The sequence below is a fragment of the Canis lupus genome, chromosome 29 (assembly GCF_011100685.1).
Source record: "Canis lupus familiaris isolate Mischka breed German Shepherd chromosome 29, alternate assembly UU_Cfam_GSD_1.0, whole genome shotgun sequence".
Lineage (NCBI taxonomy): Eukaryota > Metazoa > Chordata > Mammalia > Carnivora > Canidae > Canis > Canis lupus.
This window is the reverse complement of record NC_049250.1, coordinates 32001035-32016109: the sequence shown is the minus strand read 5'-3', so window position 1 is coordinate 32016109 and position 15075 is coordinate 32001035. Positions and strand designations below refer to the sequence as shown.

The following is a 15075-nucleotide window of genomic DNA, read 5'->3' as shown; positions in this document are numbered from 1 at the left end:
AACTGTTAGCACTTTGTAAGCCATTTATAACGTCCAGCCTCTCCATTCTGTTCTCCCTTTGCGACAATCTATTTTCATAGGGAACTCCTGACTCTATCCACTAGTGGCGGATGCTTATATCTTTCTTAGCCAAGTGCAAAAAATGGAAAATAAACTAATAAGGACACAGTCTGTTCAGACAGTCTGTTAACAATACAACCATACTGATCTTTTGTACCTTAATAAGCCAAACAGATTTTTATGTAAGACAAATAAATGATTTGGGGGATTGTTCAGAGTTAGCTTTTTTGTGTAGTGGAGAATCATCTGAAAGCTTCAAGCTCTATAACTCTTTGGCTGATTAAGGCTCTTGCTCTTTGGTAGATAGGATAGATTTCTTTAACATCTATCTATCTATCTATCTTTTTTTTTTTTTTTTTAATTTTTTTTTAATTTTTATTTATTTATGATAGTTACAGAGAGAGAGAGAGGCAGAGACACAGGCAGAGGGAGAAGCAGGCTCCATGCACCGGGAGCCCGATGTGGGATTTGATCCCGGGTCTCCAGGATCGCGCCCTGGGCCAAAGGCAGGCGCCAAACCGCTGCGCCACCCAGGGATCCCTCTATCTATCTATCTATCTATCTATCTATCTATCTACCTACCTACCTACCTACCTACCTATCTACCTATTTATCTATCTATCTAATGATGTTACTGGGCTATAATTTAGATAGAAACTCCATTTCACATAGAAATTCTTTAAATGTAGAAGGAAATCACAAGATAGAAAACACTTAAGACAATGCTCAGTTTCATAATGACAGACTAAAAGACAATGTGTATTAATTTAAAACTTTATTCATAGCAATTAGGACAGTGTTCTGCATCCTGAAAAAAAAAAGTTGTATTAGAAAATGTTTTTAGAACTGTCAAAAACTAAAAGTTTCAAATAGTACGCACACTATTTAAATGTTATCTTTTCTTAATAGTAAATGGGCTTATTTTATGCTGCCAGATAATTTTTTAGGATAAGATACTATAAACTAATATTTATAAAAAAATACTGTATTTTGTAGCAATTATAAAAATGATTTGAGAAAACTGTCCTTTGAAATTCATATTTGGTCATAAAGGCATAATTAGTGGGAAAACTTTCTTAACTGAGTAGTTGAACATAGTGGTTATGAAGGTGTGTTCTGGTCTGATACCCTTTTACGCAAGGCTTTCTCCTTTCATTTAACTCCATGGACTAATATTGCTCCCCCTCTGTTTTGCATATTCACACAGTTGGTTACTGAATCTATATGAATAGTTAATAATTGTAGTCTTGTCATGAATTTACTGTATGACCCTGGGAAAACCAAAGTCTCTCTGAATCTAAGGAGATGAATTAAGGACACAAATGCAGTATCTACTATGTTTAAGACTTAATGATATTGCCCGAGGATACGACAATACACAAAACTGAGCATCCTTCCTGTCTTCATGGAGGAAGAGAGGCAGACAGGAATCAAATCCTGTCATCACAAAGCAATACAGCAGTACAAAAGCAGAAGTGCTGTGAAGGAACAGTACTGGGTGCTGAGAGAGGGGAACAGAGGAGCCTAATTTAGTTCGAGAGTGGTGTTCATGCTGAGATCTGAGGGATGAAGTCAAGTTAACTAGATAGCAGAGGGAGGAATGGGGTGAAGGAGCAGCAGAGAAGACGGTGCTGAGGGAGGAGGGTACATGATGTTCTTGTGGAACTGAAAAAGGAGCTGCATGGCTGGACTGAAAAGAAGGCCCTTCCAAGGGATTATGAAGTTTCTTCCTTATTTAACATGCCCATTATGAGCTATTTTTCTGAGTTTGCATTTCTATACCTTGCAATTTTTTTTGTTTGTTTGACTAGAACTTGCAACTAAAAAGCTTAAAAGATATGTACCCTCATTGTTGTGTGTTTGGTCTAATGATCTATGTACTGTGTGGGCCCTTGATTGCATATCTCAGAATTTCAGTCACCAATCTTTGGTTAAATAGCACATCTCCCCACAGCGCAAATCAAATTTCAGTTACCACCGTCTATTCATAAAATGATTTCATAAAGTGCAAACTTTGCTGCTGGTTTTGCAGTCCACAAATCACTGTGTAAATAAGAGAGGTGCATCATGGTCAGCGATCAGTCACATCACTTCATTCAAAGGGTGTCTGGTTGCCATGCATCTGTTATTCAGGGCACACACACAGACAGCAACTGTGTGGTGCCTTGTCTCCTTCGTGCCAGTGACAAACCCACGTGGCACTTGACAATAATGGATAATCCAAAGAGGAAATGGGTCAACAAAGAAGAGAGTGCAGCAAAAAATAGAAGATGGATCACACTGGAAGTGAAATAAGATTAAATGGGATGGAATTGTAGGAGAAATGGCTGACTGAGAATTGTTGACCCTCTTCTATTAAAGAGACACTAGGTATGGAGCCCGAGGTACATCATGAAAGCAAGTATATTGACATGAATGAAGAATACAGTTGTGAGGTGATAAAAAGGGATGACGATGCCCCAGAAGAAGTGACATGGGCAAAAGAACCCTACTCTGAGGAACTCTCAGAGATAAGTCACAACACCCGATAAGCTGCTGAAGTTGGTTCGGCCTTAGAAAGGAAGGTGACAACTGACCAAGGCACAAGAAGGATGCTGGTTCTGTAGTGTAAGTTGTACAAGAAAGCAAGCTCTGCTCAAGCTACTTTCAGATAGGTCTTTTTACAAAGAACCAAAACACACTAATTCTCAATATTTTTACTGTTTTAACTTACAGTGTACTTAAAACTATTTTACTGTATTTTTCTATTATTTATAACCAAGAGTAAGAGAGTTTTTAATATTTTTATGAACATTTTTTTAGAGGGGATCGAAACTTCTATTTTTTCCACTAGTTATTAAAATCACTTTGTATGGTTTCCTTTATGATCCAAGACTACTATGCAAAGCAAGAACTGTCCGTAGTTTTTACAAATCTAACCAATACGGCATTGCACTGTGTCATATTGAAAGCAGATGCATTTTAGAAGATTGGAGTCATTTTCCAAGTTTACAAAACTTTCAGTCTTGGATCCTAAGTCAACAACAGACCTGCAAAAACAATATTGGTTAATTAAATTTTTGGCATATTATTCAACTATTCCATAACCGAATTTTTGCCTTAACAACCTCTGAAGACCTAAAAGTCCAAGATGTCTGTGCTTCAGTAAGCACAATGAAAATAAGAAAATCTGTCTATATTATACTTTTTGGGACTTAGTAAAGAATTTTCTTTAAGTATCATTCAAGAACACCTAGGAATGAAATACACAAAACAGTTAAAAGATAATTTAAAGGGAAACAAGAATAAACAATTTACATACCGATTGTAGAAATCTTCTCTGTAGTAATCATAGTCAAAGACATAACCACTAAGGAGGGAAACAAAAAAATTAGTTGACATTTGTTCAACCACACTAATTTTGATACTGTTATGAGGTTATAACAAGAAACTTATGCTTTTAAATATTTATTTTTCAATGTAATTATATATCTAAAAAGTTTTACAAGTAATGTCTGATTGGATATAGTGCCACATCAAGCTGTTCTATGCCTGACATGCAAGGAATGAAAATGGTTTGTATGGTTTGGAATGAAAGATGAAAGCAGATAGCAAAATAAAATTTTTTAATACCTATAATTAAATATGAATGAAGGCCATTTTTTCCAGATGAGGTATAATATAGTTATGCTTTCTTACTAAGGTATGTACAGTAAGTATGAACAATGAACAAAAGGTTTGGAAAGGAAAGGTTTAATGACCCATTCACGATAAGAATGCTAAATAGAAATGTGGAAAAAAAAACAGAAATGTGGTTTCCTTAGAAATTCAGCATTTTTTTATTCTAAAAAACATGATTTAATACACAGGAAAAAAAATCCACTTTGTCTGAGTCTTACCATCAATTATTTAATATTTTAGGGCACTTAAATAGCAATTAATAAGTACATTTCAGTGTTAAACTTCTTTAAGGAATATACAATAAAAACTGCTCCCATCTACTTAGATAATTGTTGGAATTTACAAAGCCCTCTATTTGCATTATTTCCTTTAGTTTTAGTACTCAAAACAACTCTGTAGGATACTGTAACTAGAAGAAACTAAGGTGCAAAGGCCCTAAGTGACTTGCTCAAATTTTTATCACTAGTAAGTGACAGAGCTGAGACTGGAGAACAAGTATTCTGAATCCATGTCTGGGGCATTTTTCCATGGCACTGTGCAACCCTCCCCAGCCTGCAAGAAATTTAAACTCATGATGAGTGAAGTGTCTATACTACATGGGAATTATTATTTTAAATGTTTATTCATTAATTTTTTATTGGTATGAAACATACATAACAAGGCTTACCATTCTAACCATTTTAAAAATTTTTATTATTTTTTATTTTTATTTTTTATTTTTTATTTTTTTCCATTCTAACCATTTTAAGTATACAACTCAGTGGCATTAAGTATATTCACAATGTTGTTTAAAGATCACCAATATACATTTCCAGCATTTTTCATTATCCCAAATAGAAATTCCATACCCATTAAACAGTAACTCCCCATCCCCCATTTCCCCCTAGCCCCTGGTACTCTCCATCCTCCTTTCTGAATTCGCCTCTTCGAGATACCTCATATAAGTGGAATCATACAATACTTGTCCTTCATAGCCTGGCTAATTTCAGCTAGCATAACATTTTCAAGGTTTATCTAGATTGTATCACGCATGAGAATTTCATTCCTTTTTATGACGGAAAAATATAATGTGTATGCACACATTGCTTTTTGTTTATTCCTCTGTTGATAGACATCTGAGTTGTTCCCACCTTCTGGCTGCTGTGAATAGTGGGAGTATGAACACTGGTATGCAAGTATTAGAGTCCTTGCTCTCCTCCTTTTGGGGGATGCTGGATCATAAAGTAATATTATGTTTAACTTTTTGAGGAACCACATGGGACAGGCATGTAATTTTATATTTCCCAATTGATCAATTTAATAGTCCTTTAGTTTGCAACTATTCTTACGTCAGGAGAAATGAAAGAACATATTATTTAATCTTAACAACAACCTATAAGATGTAGAGTATTATCCCAATTTTATAGGACACTGAGATCTAAAGATTTTAAATACCCTACATAACGCAAGTTAAGCGTTCTAGTACAGCATAGTCATTCAGGGGCTCATGTATCAGAATCTGATTAAGGACATGTGTGTCAGGAACAGTACTTGGCACTTAAGGTTTAGAAGCAAAATAGATGTCTAACTTTGGTAAGAGCCAATTAGCAAACACAGATGACCTAATTGTATCGATCCATTTCCCTGCTATTCCCACTAGCTCATTCCACATCTTACAAACTCCCCTGCATTTTGTTTCAGCAGAGTTAAGTTCAACCTCTGTCCTCTGTTTAGATAATCTTGAATACGGTCTTTTCTTTACCTATTTAATTTTTATGTTGCATTTTTTTTTTATTGGACCGTGGTGGAAACAGATAAAAAGCGAGTAAGAAAAACATTTTAAACAGGAAATACGGAGAAGTAAATGAATGGGATAATGAAAAACAGAAAGAGAGGACTATTAAAAGAGATTAATCAGGGCTGGCTTCTCTGAGGAGGGGACATGTAACTGGCGACTTGAAGGATGAGAAAGGTCCTATCAGAAGCCAGGGGAGAAAGGGAACAGGGGGAACAGAAGCACAAAGACAAAAAAAAAAAAGACAAAAAAAAAAAAAAAAAAAAAAAAAGAAGCACAAAGACACAAGTCAGGAAAATGGATTCAGTGAAGCAAGAAGGTTGGTCCAGGGCTACTGCCATCACTCAGACAAGAAATAGCAGCATCCTAGGCAACACTGCAGACAGGATGGAGAGGGTTAGACAGGTTCAGGACACATTTCGGAGGCAGATTCAACTGAATATATCACTGAGTCAGTTTAAGAAACTGGGCAGACTGCATTATCCTTTCACAACTGGGGAAAGATTGGTAGGAAGAGTTCTAGAGGAAAATCTTGAGTTCAGTTTCGGACAAGATAGCATTTGGGAGCTCGTGAGACAATCAAGAAACACTTCCACGGGTGACCAACGGCTGCCTTACTGAGGGCAGCCCCGAAGAGAGGGCCTGCTGGGGAAATAAGTCCTGGAGTTGTGAGCATGCTGATAGCAATAAAGCCATTAAAGAGGTGAGATGTTTTGCAGGAGTGAGTGTAGAAAGGGAAAGGAGGCTGGTCCTAGGGATTCTAGAATTGTAGAGGTCAAGGGAAGAGGAGAAGAGAGCAAAAATGTCAGGTCGGATGTGGATAGGTGACAGACCTTGATACTACGTAGCTCTAAGTCTGGGCCCTGACTTCCACTTGGTATGACATTTGTATTAGTTTGCTAGGGCTGCCATAACGGAATACCACACACCAGGAGGCCTAAAGAACAAAGATTTGGGCAGCCCAGGTGGTTCGGCGGTTTAGTGCTGCCTTCAGCCCCGGGGTGTGATCCTGGAGGCCCGGGATCGAGTCCCATGTCCGGCTCCGTGCATGGAGTCTGCTTCTCCCTCTGCCTGTGTCTCTGTCTCTCTCTCCTCTGTGTATTCTCATGAATGAAATCTTAAAAAACAACAACAACAACAAAAAAAACCACAAAAATTTATTTTCCCACGGTTTGGAGGCTAGGAGTCCAAGGTCAAGGTGTCAACAGGTTTGGTTTCTTCTGAGGCCACTTTCTTTACCTTGCAAGATGGCTAGCTTCTTGTTGTCTCCTCACGTGGTTGTCCCTACTCTCCTCTTCTTAGAAGAACATCTGTCATAGTGGATTAGGGCTCACCAGTGTGACCTCGTTTTAACTTTATCACCTCTTTAAAGACTCTCTCCCCCAATATAGTCACATTCTGAGGTACTGGGGGTTAGGGCTTCAGTAGGTGAATTCTGGAAGAACATAGTTAGCTTATTGGCAACACTGAACACTGTATTTAATCTTTGCAAACTGCACCTGCAAAATGCAACAGCACAGTTTCTAGCACATTGTAATAAGTCAGTGAACTTTTATTTTTAATTTTTATTTTATTTATTTATTTTTTAAAGATTTTATTTATTCATGAGATACACACACACACACACACACACACACACACACACGGGGGGGGGGGTGCAGAGACTCAGGCAGAGGGAGAAGCAGGCTCCATGGAGGGAGCCTGATGTGGGACTTGATCCTGGGACTCTAGGATCACACCCTGGACCCAAGGCAGGTGCTAAACCACTGAGCCACCCAGGGATCCCCAAGTCAGTGAATTTTTTTTCATAGAGCTGATACTTCAACACAGGTTTTTCTGAATCGAAAGTTGGTGATTTTTCCTACTGTGTTACGTTTCATCAGACATTTGTTAATTAAAATGAGCTTAATAATTTTAATGCTTTAGGTATATATGTTTATTTTTCTTCAGATATTTAAGATAGTATTTTAAGGGTTTATGAACATGATGATGAGAATATTTAATTAAAGATGTATAAATTCATCTTGATTTTTATATTTGTCCTCTCTCTCTTTTTAAATTCCCTGAGTGCCAAATATGACACATGGACCGATTAATAAATATGCTATTAATGTGGCTCAAAATGATGATTCCACCCATGTATTTCATACCTTTAGGAAATAGTTCAATAATTTAACAGCCTTCTGGAAGTTTAAAAATGCATGAGAAAAAGGAAATCATTTTTGTTTTTCTTAGTCGCTGCTTAAATTATCTTGTCCAATTTGCTTATTTTTTTGTTCAATACTGACTGCTGAGACATATTTGCGAGAACAAGTTGTAGCTAAGCACCCTGAACTATCTGATCTCCAAGAACCACTGTCTGCCATCAGGAACTCAATTTTACCTGTCACAGTTCAAAATGAAATGAAATGCACAAACAGACCTGTCTTGGTAATCACAAGCCTGTTTTTGTCTTAATGGTTTGGGCTTTTAGCAGAAATACCATGGCTGTAGTTGGCTCAGGTCATAAGCTGTAAAATCAAGCTGGATTTCCAAAGAAGAAAGATTCAAAGAAATGAAAAGAGATAACCACAGGGCAAGTATGATTTGTGGCAATTATGCTTTCCCAGTGTTCCTGCCACCAGCTTTCTTTTTTTACCCCCTTCCCCAGATTTTGTCTCTCTTAAGAATCCCTTCTTTCTCTTTCTTTGTGAAACTATTTGAAATTACCTGTCAAAAAAATGGCATTTCCAGAAGTCATATTCAGGCTTTTAAGGCGTCTTATGTATTCTAGGATTTTATTGGAAGGAAAAACTTGTCTTTCAAGTTAAAAAAAAAAAAGATAGCCTTTCCTTTCTTCATAAATTGTTCTGTTCATGGGCTAATTTACTTTTTCTTTTTTGGAGGAGGGGACTTTTACGGGAGGAACCTTTGCAAGACTCATCGTAGCAGCTCTTATGACAAACTGGTTCTTAGGCTACTGAAACAAACGATCATAAATCAGATGTGTTAGGCACTTTCCAAGAAGGAACGAAGTCTAGGAAATATCAGGCCTTCTGTTGTTTGGAGGGATGCTATGTGGCAAGGGGCAGATCCTCAAATTTTTAGAAAAGTGGAACAACAGTTTTGAATATTTCACACAAATAGTTCCTACTTTAAAGCTGGTATACTTTCATGACTTTTATTCTACTCTTCATTGTATCTTTATTCTAACTTCTCAGGTTCCCTCAAAATTTAATGGGAAATGGGAATTAGTAAAGTAATTGTTTAGAGTTGCACACTCATAGTCTTTATTTTATTACTGAGGATTAAATGACACCAAGTAACTTCCCTGGAATTTAATTTAAGCTTTTTCATTTACAGAAGAAGAAACCACAACTCATTAGGTTTTGCAATATATGAGATCAATTTTCTCTAATCCCTTTAAATTCATAAAACCAGCTTCATATGAATAGACTAATACACACAAGTATTTCTTTTTATTTTCTGTCGCCGAATTTCATTAAAATATAATCTGAAGAAAATGAATAAACTTCCCAGCACAAGGAGGGAACATTTTAATGGTTTCCTTACAGACATCTTGCCAATAGTAACTACTACTAAAGCCTTCTCAGTGACTCTATCTGGCTTCCCAAATTAAACTGGATAATCACTTACTGCGTATTTTAAGTCAGGCACAATACTGGGAGTTGTGGATAATAATATCAGCAGAACATGGCTTCTAACCTCAAGGAATCTCAACCTAAGTACACGGGATTAAATAAAAAATATACATATGACTCTAACTTAAGCAGAATTTGAAAAATGCCAAAACAGAAATAAAAACTGCTATGAGAGCTACGGGAAGAAGAAATAGAATGTGGCTGGTGGGAGACAGGTCTCAAACAAGGCTTTATGAAAGAGATGGCATTTGAAATTGGTCTTTGTAAAGGTTAAGAATTTGACAAGTGAGCGTTCAAAAAGAGGCCCTTCTAGAAGGTCAAGAAGTGGTGGTAGAAAAATGTGGAATAAGTTTGCAGAACAGTGCTTTATGAAGACTATTCCCCATCATTAGCACAGCCTTTCTTCAGAGTACCCGTGGAAGTCATGACTGCAGAAGTTTAAGGTAGGCTAATGGACTAAATTTCCAGAGCACACTTCTCCAAGGTTGTTAGTAGAAGTAGCCTCAGAGGTACCTACAGGATCTATTTCTAACTTGTCATAAAATCTGGTGCAGGTTTCCAAATGTCAGAGTATATACAGTTGAACAGATTTATAAGCTTTGTCAAGATAATATGTGGACAAAAATCTGTCTATTTTCTTTTAGGGAATTCACAGAAAACTTTAACTTTTGGAGAGTGTGTGTGTGTATAGTGGATAGGCATATACACCTACATTAAAAATGCAAAAACAGTGAGAGAAGCTGCTTAGCCTCAGCTGCATTGACAAAATTGTTGATTTACCACCAAGGACTTCAGACTTGAGGGAGGAGGTGAGTGGGAACCTAAAGAATTATGACACATTTGCAGATTTCTGGCTAATTGTGGATCAGGATCTGGGAGCTCAACACGATGCAGTGACTAAGACATTGAAAAGGTTAAAAACGATCCATCCAGCCCAGTCATGAGTTCTGGTCTCTTCCTTGCTGTGAGTCAAGCTTACTGTTTCACACACTTAAAGGATAGTTACTTTAATTAAGGGAGGTGTAGACAGTGAATTCTGAGAAATTCTCAAGAGATAAAAGGGAGGGGGAAATAAAGAATTATTTTTCTGTCTTCCGGCTGAGTTAACACAGGGATTGTGATTTTGGAAGTATCTTCCCGAATGAGGTGTGCTTGTTACCCTTCTCTAAGCTGTGTTCTGTTAAGAAAGATTTTTACACACAGAATTCTATAATGGCATTTAGTTTCCACTTCTGTCTTTTCATCTAGAATAAATGAAAATAATTATTCTTTTTAATTCATGATTACTTGATAAAGCTACCATGAAAATGATTTTTTTTTTTTCAAACAGCATGACACACCTGGTAAGAGAACTACTGTGAAAGCAGGAGAACCAATAATCTAGCTATTTTGAAAGTCTGGCCTAGAGATAAAGTCCTGTCTGGAGCAATGAAATGGTCTCTAAACTGGTATTCCTGGTCCCAAGTATAATCACATCTCCCACCCATGATATATGTTATGAGTCACTTGAAAGCATTCCTTTCACAAAATGTAAAAAATAAAACAACAACAAACTCTTCAATTACTCCTCATGGCCTACACGGTAACGTTCAGACTCTTCAATATTCAGTACTCTCTGAAATGTGGCTCTTTCTTCAAATATTCTTTAATAATTTGTTCAACTACTCTTTCAACCATTCAGCATTTTCCAGCACTTATTCTGTGGCAAAGAAACACTCCTTGCTGTCAGAGAGACATCCTTGGATCTCTACACCAGTCTTCTGTATTAACCCAACTGGTTGCTCAATAGTTTCTCTTTATAGGGTTTCGCTCAAGCTCTCCGGCTATCAACATGTTGTATCTTCTTTTAGTTGAATATTATCCATTCTTCAAGGCCAAACTCAAGCCCCACAGCTTCCCCAATTATAAAGCCTGTGGGGTGAAACTAAATTCCATGTATTTCTGTTATTCCTTGATTATAGTCTTTTTGTATTTACACTTAATTCTTGCTTGTCAGCTTTCTCCTTTTCCTGTCACTTAGCTAATCTATCTAACTTTATTTCTGTTAACCTTTCCCTTTACAAACCAATCTCTCTATTCCATTCATCATTCTTGTCTTCCCTCTTTGAACTTAATCAAATTTGTCTTAATTTCTTGACACTGACGTTTCCAGAGTAAAGTATTCCATGAGGACTCAAGTCAAAATCCTGTAGAGTATTTCTATCTCTGTTTTAAGTGAACTCAGCCATAAATATGCAGATTTAATTCTTAGAGCTTCTTATGCATACTTCTATCTGAATGTATTATATAACAATTGACCATCCAGGGGTCTATTTTACAAGACTGTGCGTTTTGTAAAGGCACAGTGTTTGCGGTCACCCATTTGAAATTTTTTGAATTGAATATTATGTGTGTGGCAATTTCTGCTATAATATTTGTTGTTATTACTTTTTGTAGGAAAACAAATATCTATATTAGAGTTTTCAAATACCTGAATATTAATATTAGAATGTTTAGACCATTGCAGTGGTGCCTGGGTGGTGTAATTGGTTAGGCATCTGACTCTAGGTTTTGGTTCAGGTTGTGATCTCAAGGTGGTAAGATGGAGCCCCAAGTTGGGCTCCACACTCAGTGTAGAGTCTGCTTAAGACTCTTTCCTCTGCCCTTCCCCCTCACTCTCTCTCTCTCTCAAATAAATCTTTAAAAAAAATGTTTAGACCATTATGATGGCTAGGGTTTGTCAGAGGGCACTGGAGGAAAATCACAAGGCAAAGAAGCAGCAGCAGCTTTTCTTTTCCAGGTTACAATATCCTTTTCTTCTTGCTCACTTGGCACTGCTGTCAGCAGCATGTGAGAGCATGTGAGAGAGCCAGTGACACTCACTGGCACCCCAGTAGAAGGGTGCCTACCCTATGTCCCTATTCCACTAACACCCCAATGAACTTCTCTGCTATCCAGTAGGCAGCAGTCACCCCATCTCCTATGGGGGTGTGAATCTCAGCCTGAGAGAGAGGCTCTTCATTTATTCCTTCTTTGGATACTCTCAGCCACAGAGATAGTGGTTGTTCCTTACATTTTCTATTCTGATATTCTTTTGTAGCCTTTTTTTTTTTTTTTTACCATTTTAAAGTAGTTTAACTCTGTATTTTACCAGTTAATAAATCCTCATATTAAATTTACTCTGTTAAAATGACTGGTGTGGTTTCTGTCTGCTGTCTCCTGACTGGACATTGCCTGTTACAACTCTGTTGTATGAGTTAGTGTTAATATACTTCCAATTGCATAAAAGAGAGAACCAAGGCAATGATATGATTAATTAGAGTCCAGAGTATAAACCACATTTTGTATGGCTTACCAGATATGGGCGTAAGAAATACTAGGTATTTTTGCTAATTGCTACCGTTGCCAGAAGTAGAAGCCAGGAATGTGCTACCACTACCACAAGGCCAGTGAAATCTTAGCAGGCATTAGCCAGAGTGTAGTGTCTTCTAAAAAGAAGATAATAATTCCATTGGACTCTCACTTTTGAAACATCCCTGGAAACAGTTTAGTGTATTTCCGTAAAGTTTCATAAGGATATTAACCAACTGGAATGCATACAAATGAAAGAAATAAGGATGGCAAAAAAAAAAAAAATCTCAAAAGTGACTGTATGAAAAGGGTTGAATTAAATAAGGCTGTTTGGTCTAGAGAGGAAAGCCTTTGGGAAAGAAGGCAGCTAACTGTTTAAATATTTGAAAGGTTGTCTAGTGGCAGAGCCATTGAATTTATTCATTGTGGTCCCAGAAGGCAAAACAAGTCTTAAAGAGTAGTAATTACAAGGAACAATGTTACTGCTAAATATAACAAAGAAATAGAATAATGAGTTCCAAATATCTTGAGTGCCTAGTAGTTTTGGAAAGAAAATAGAATCATAAAAAGAAAAATACCATGACAAAACACTCTATGATCTAGTATAACACAGTGTAACAGATACATGTGCTTCAAGAAGAGCCTGAAAATCATTTGTTAAGGATTTTGTAAAAAAGAGAATTGATGCATTACATAGTTCTGGGATATCTTCCAAGTTGAAATTTCATGATTTTATTAAATAAAATTACTTCATTAAAATGTAACATTTAAGTATTCACCTACAGATTTTGGGAACATGGTGACCTGAGTCTGGCTCCTTTTCTCTTCAGCACCAATTCTGGTCTTTTTGATTCTCCTCAATCAAATTGTTGCAGAATTAAAGAAGAAATAAAAATTGGACTTTCATATTATCTAGAAAGAAATAAAAAGAATGTTTCTTCCAAAACCTATGGGACACAATTAGTACTTAACTCAGATCAAGGTATAGCTTAAATGTGTTCATTGTTAAAGACTAAAGATGAAAAAGAAAGGAATTCAGTCTTAATCTTACTAGAAAAAGAGCAACACAATAAGCCAAAATAGAGAGAGGAAATCAATATCAGGCTCTAGTCTGAAAGTCTATCAGCATAATCTGGCTCAACAAATGAAAGGAGAAAAAATATTATTTTCATTAGTAGATGCTAAAGGGGTATTTGATAAAATTAAGATGCATTCCTTATAATATATTCTAAATAAAATAGTAAGAAAAGAACTACTTAAATAGATATGTGCCCAAAACAAGAAGGAATACTGAATAATTCTTCCACTCTTTATTGACTTGGTTTGGACTCTGTCAATGACTACCTTCCTGTGTACCTTCATGTATAAACATGGCTTATTGTCTGTATTTTATTCTCACTGAACTGCCTTAAATGACACATTTGTAGAAGAGATCATCTCCTTCATAATTACTATTCTTCAAAATTTTGTTTATAATTTTCTCATCTGTAGATAAACTGTAAAGATATTGTCATATTTTCCCCACCACTATCATTTTCCTATAGTCTTTTTCAACAAATCATTTTATCCCCTTCATGAACTTCTCAGTTAAAGAACATGACTACATACAGTTGTTAAACATATTTTTATAAGTTGGTCCTTATGATGCTGGTGTCTAGAACCAAAACAAGGACAGTAGCTACATTTATAAAATTCCATCTGGGTTCAGTATGTGGTAAAATGTATTATCTCTTGATGTCTTTCTGTTACCCTCACAAATGAAAGATGATGTAGCTGAACACAAGATTCTTATTACAATCTTTTCCCTCAAAAATATCTGTTATTGTCTTCCAGTAGTGCATAGCAGAGAAAAAACTGAGTCCAACTTTAGTTTTTCTCTTAAAGTTAGCTTTTCTTTTCTTTTTCTCTTTTGTCATGGATACCAGTAGTTTTCTTTATATTTTAAATTGTAAAAATCTTATTTAAAAAATCAAGTGAATTGTATTTATCTTTCACGTTGACTCTTTTCATGTTCTGTAAAATTGTTCTTTGTGGCAATACCTATTATTTACAGATTAAGCCCTATGAACTTTCATCTATTTCTTTTCCTTGTTCTCATTTTGCTACTTTCCTCTATTTTACTAAGGAAATATTATCAATTTTTTTTTCTAGTATCACGTATTGGTTTTTGTCCCTAGTGTAGTATCAAATATTCCATTTACTTCTTCATATGAGGCTTTATATTGAATCTGGAGTTTAAAGAGTCAACTGCTATTTTCTAGATTAGTCTCTTCTTATTACAACCTACAAATGTTTCTTAGAAGCACTTTCCTTCTGAGCACTATTGAACTAAGTTAACAGACATTTTATTTAATATTCTTCAGTTTCTAGAGTTAAATCTTTTGTTTTTATTTTTAAATTGAGATAAAATTGGCATATAACATTGTCTTAGTTTTAGGTGTACAGAATGATTTGATATTTTGTGAAATGATTACCGGAATTAGTTTAGTTAACATCCATCACCACACAGAGTTACAAAATTGTTTCTCTTTGTGATGAGAACTTTTAAAATCTATCCTCTTAGTAACTTTCAAATATACAGTACAGTATGATTAACTATAATCACTATGC

General features: G+C 36.0%; 1 protein-coding gene across 24 annotated transcripts in view; it reads right to left on the bottom strand.

Moving 5' to 3' along the window:
- RALYL (RALY RNA binding protein like) overlaps positions 1 to 15075 on the bottom strand; it is a 714416-nt gene that overhangs the window by 87386 nt on the left and 611955 nt on the right. For 22 of the 24 annotated variants that reach the window (XR_005381163.1, XR_005381164.1, XM_038579635.1 and 19 more), the window contains one exon: positions 3362 to 3409. Coding sequence is in view for 22 of the 24 variants with exons in the window: in XM_038579635.1 (XP_038435563.1) it covers positions 3362 to 3409 (48 nt within the window). In the remaining 2 variants the exon portion in view is untranslated. Of the gene's footprint in view, positions 1 to 819; positions 869 to 3361; positions 3410 to 13251; positions 13378 to 15075 lie in introns of those variants that run through there. The other 2 variants (XM_038579643.1, XM_038579644.1) reach the window with 2 other exon arrangements.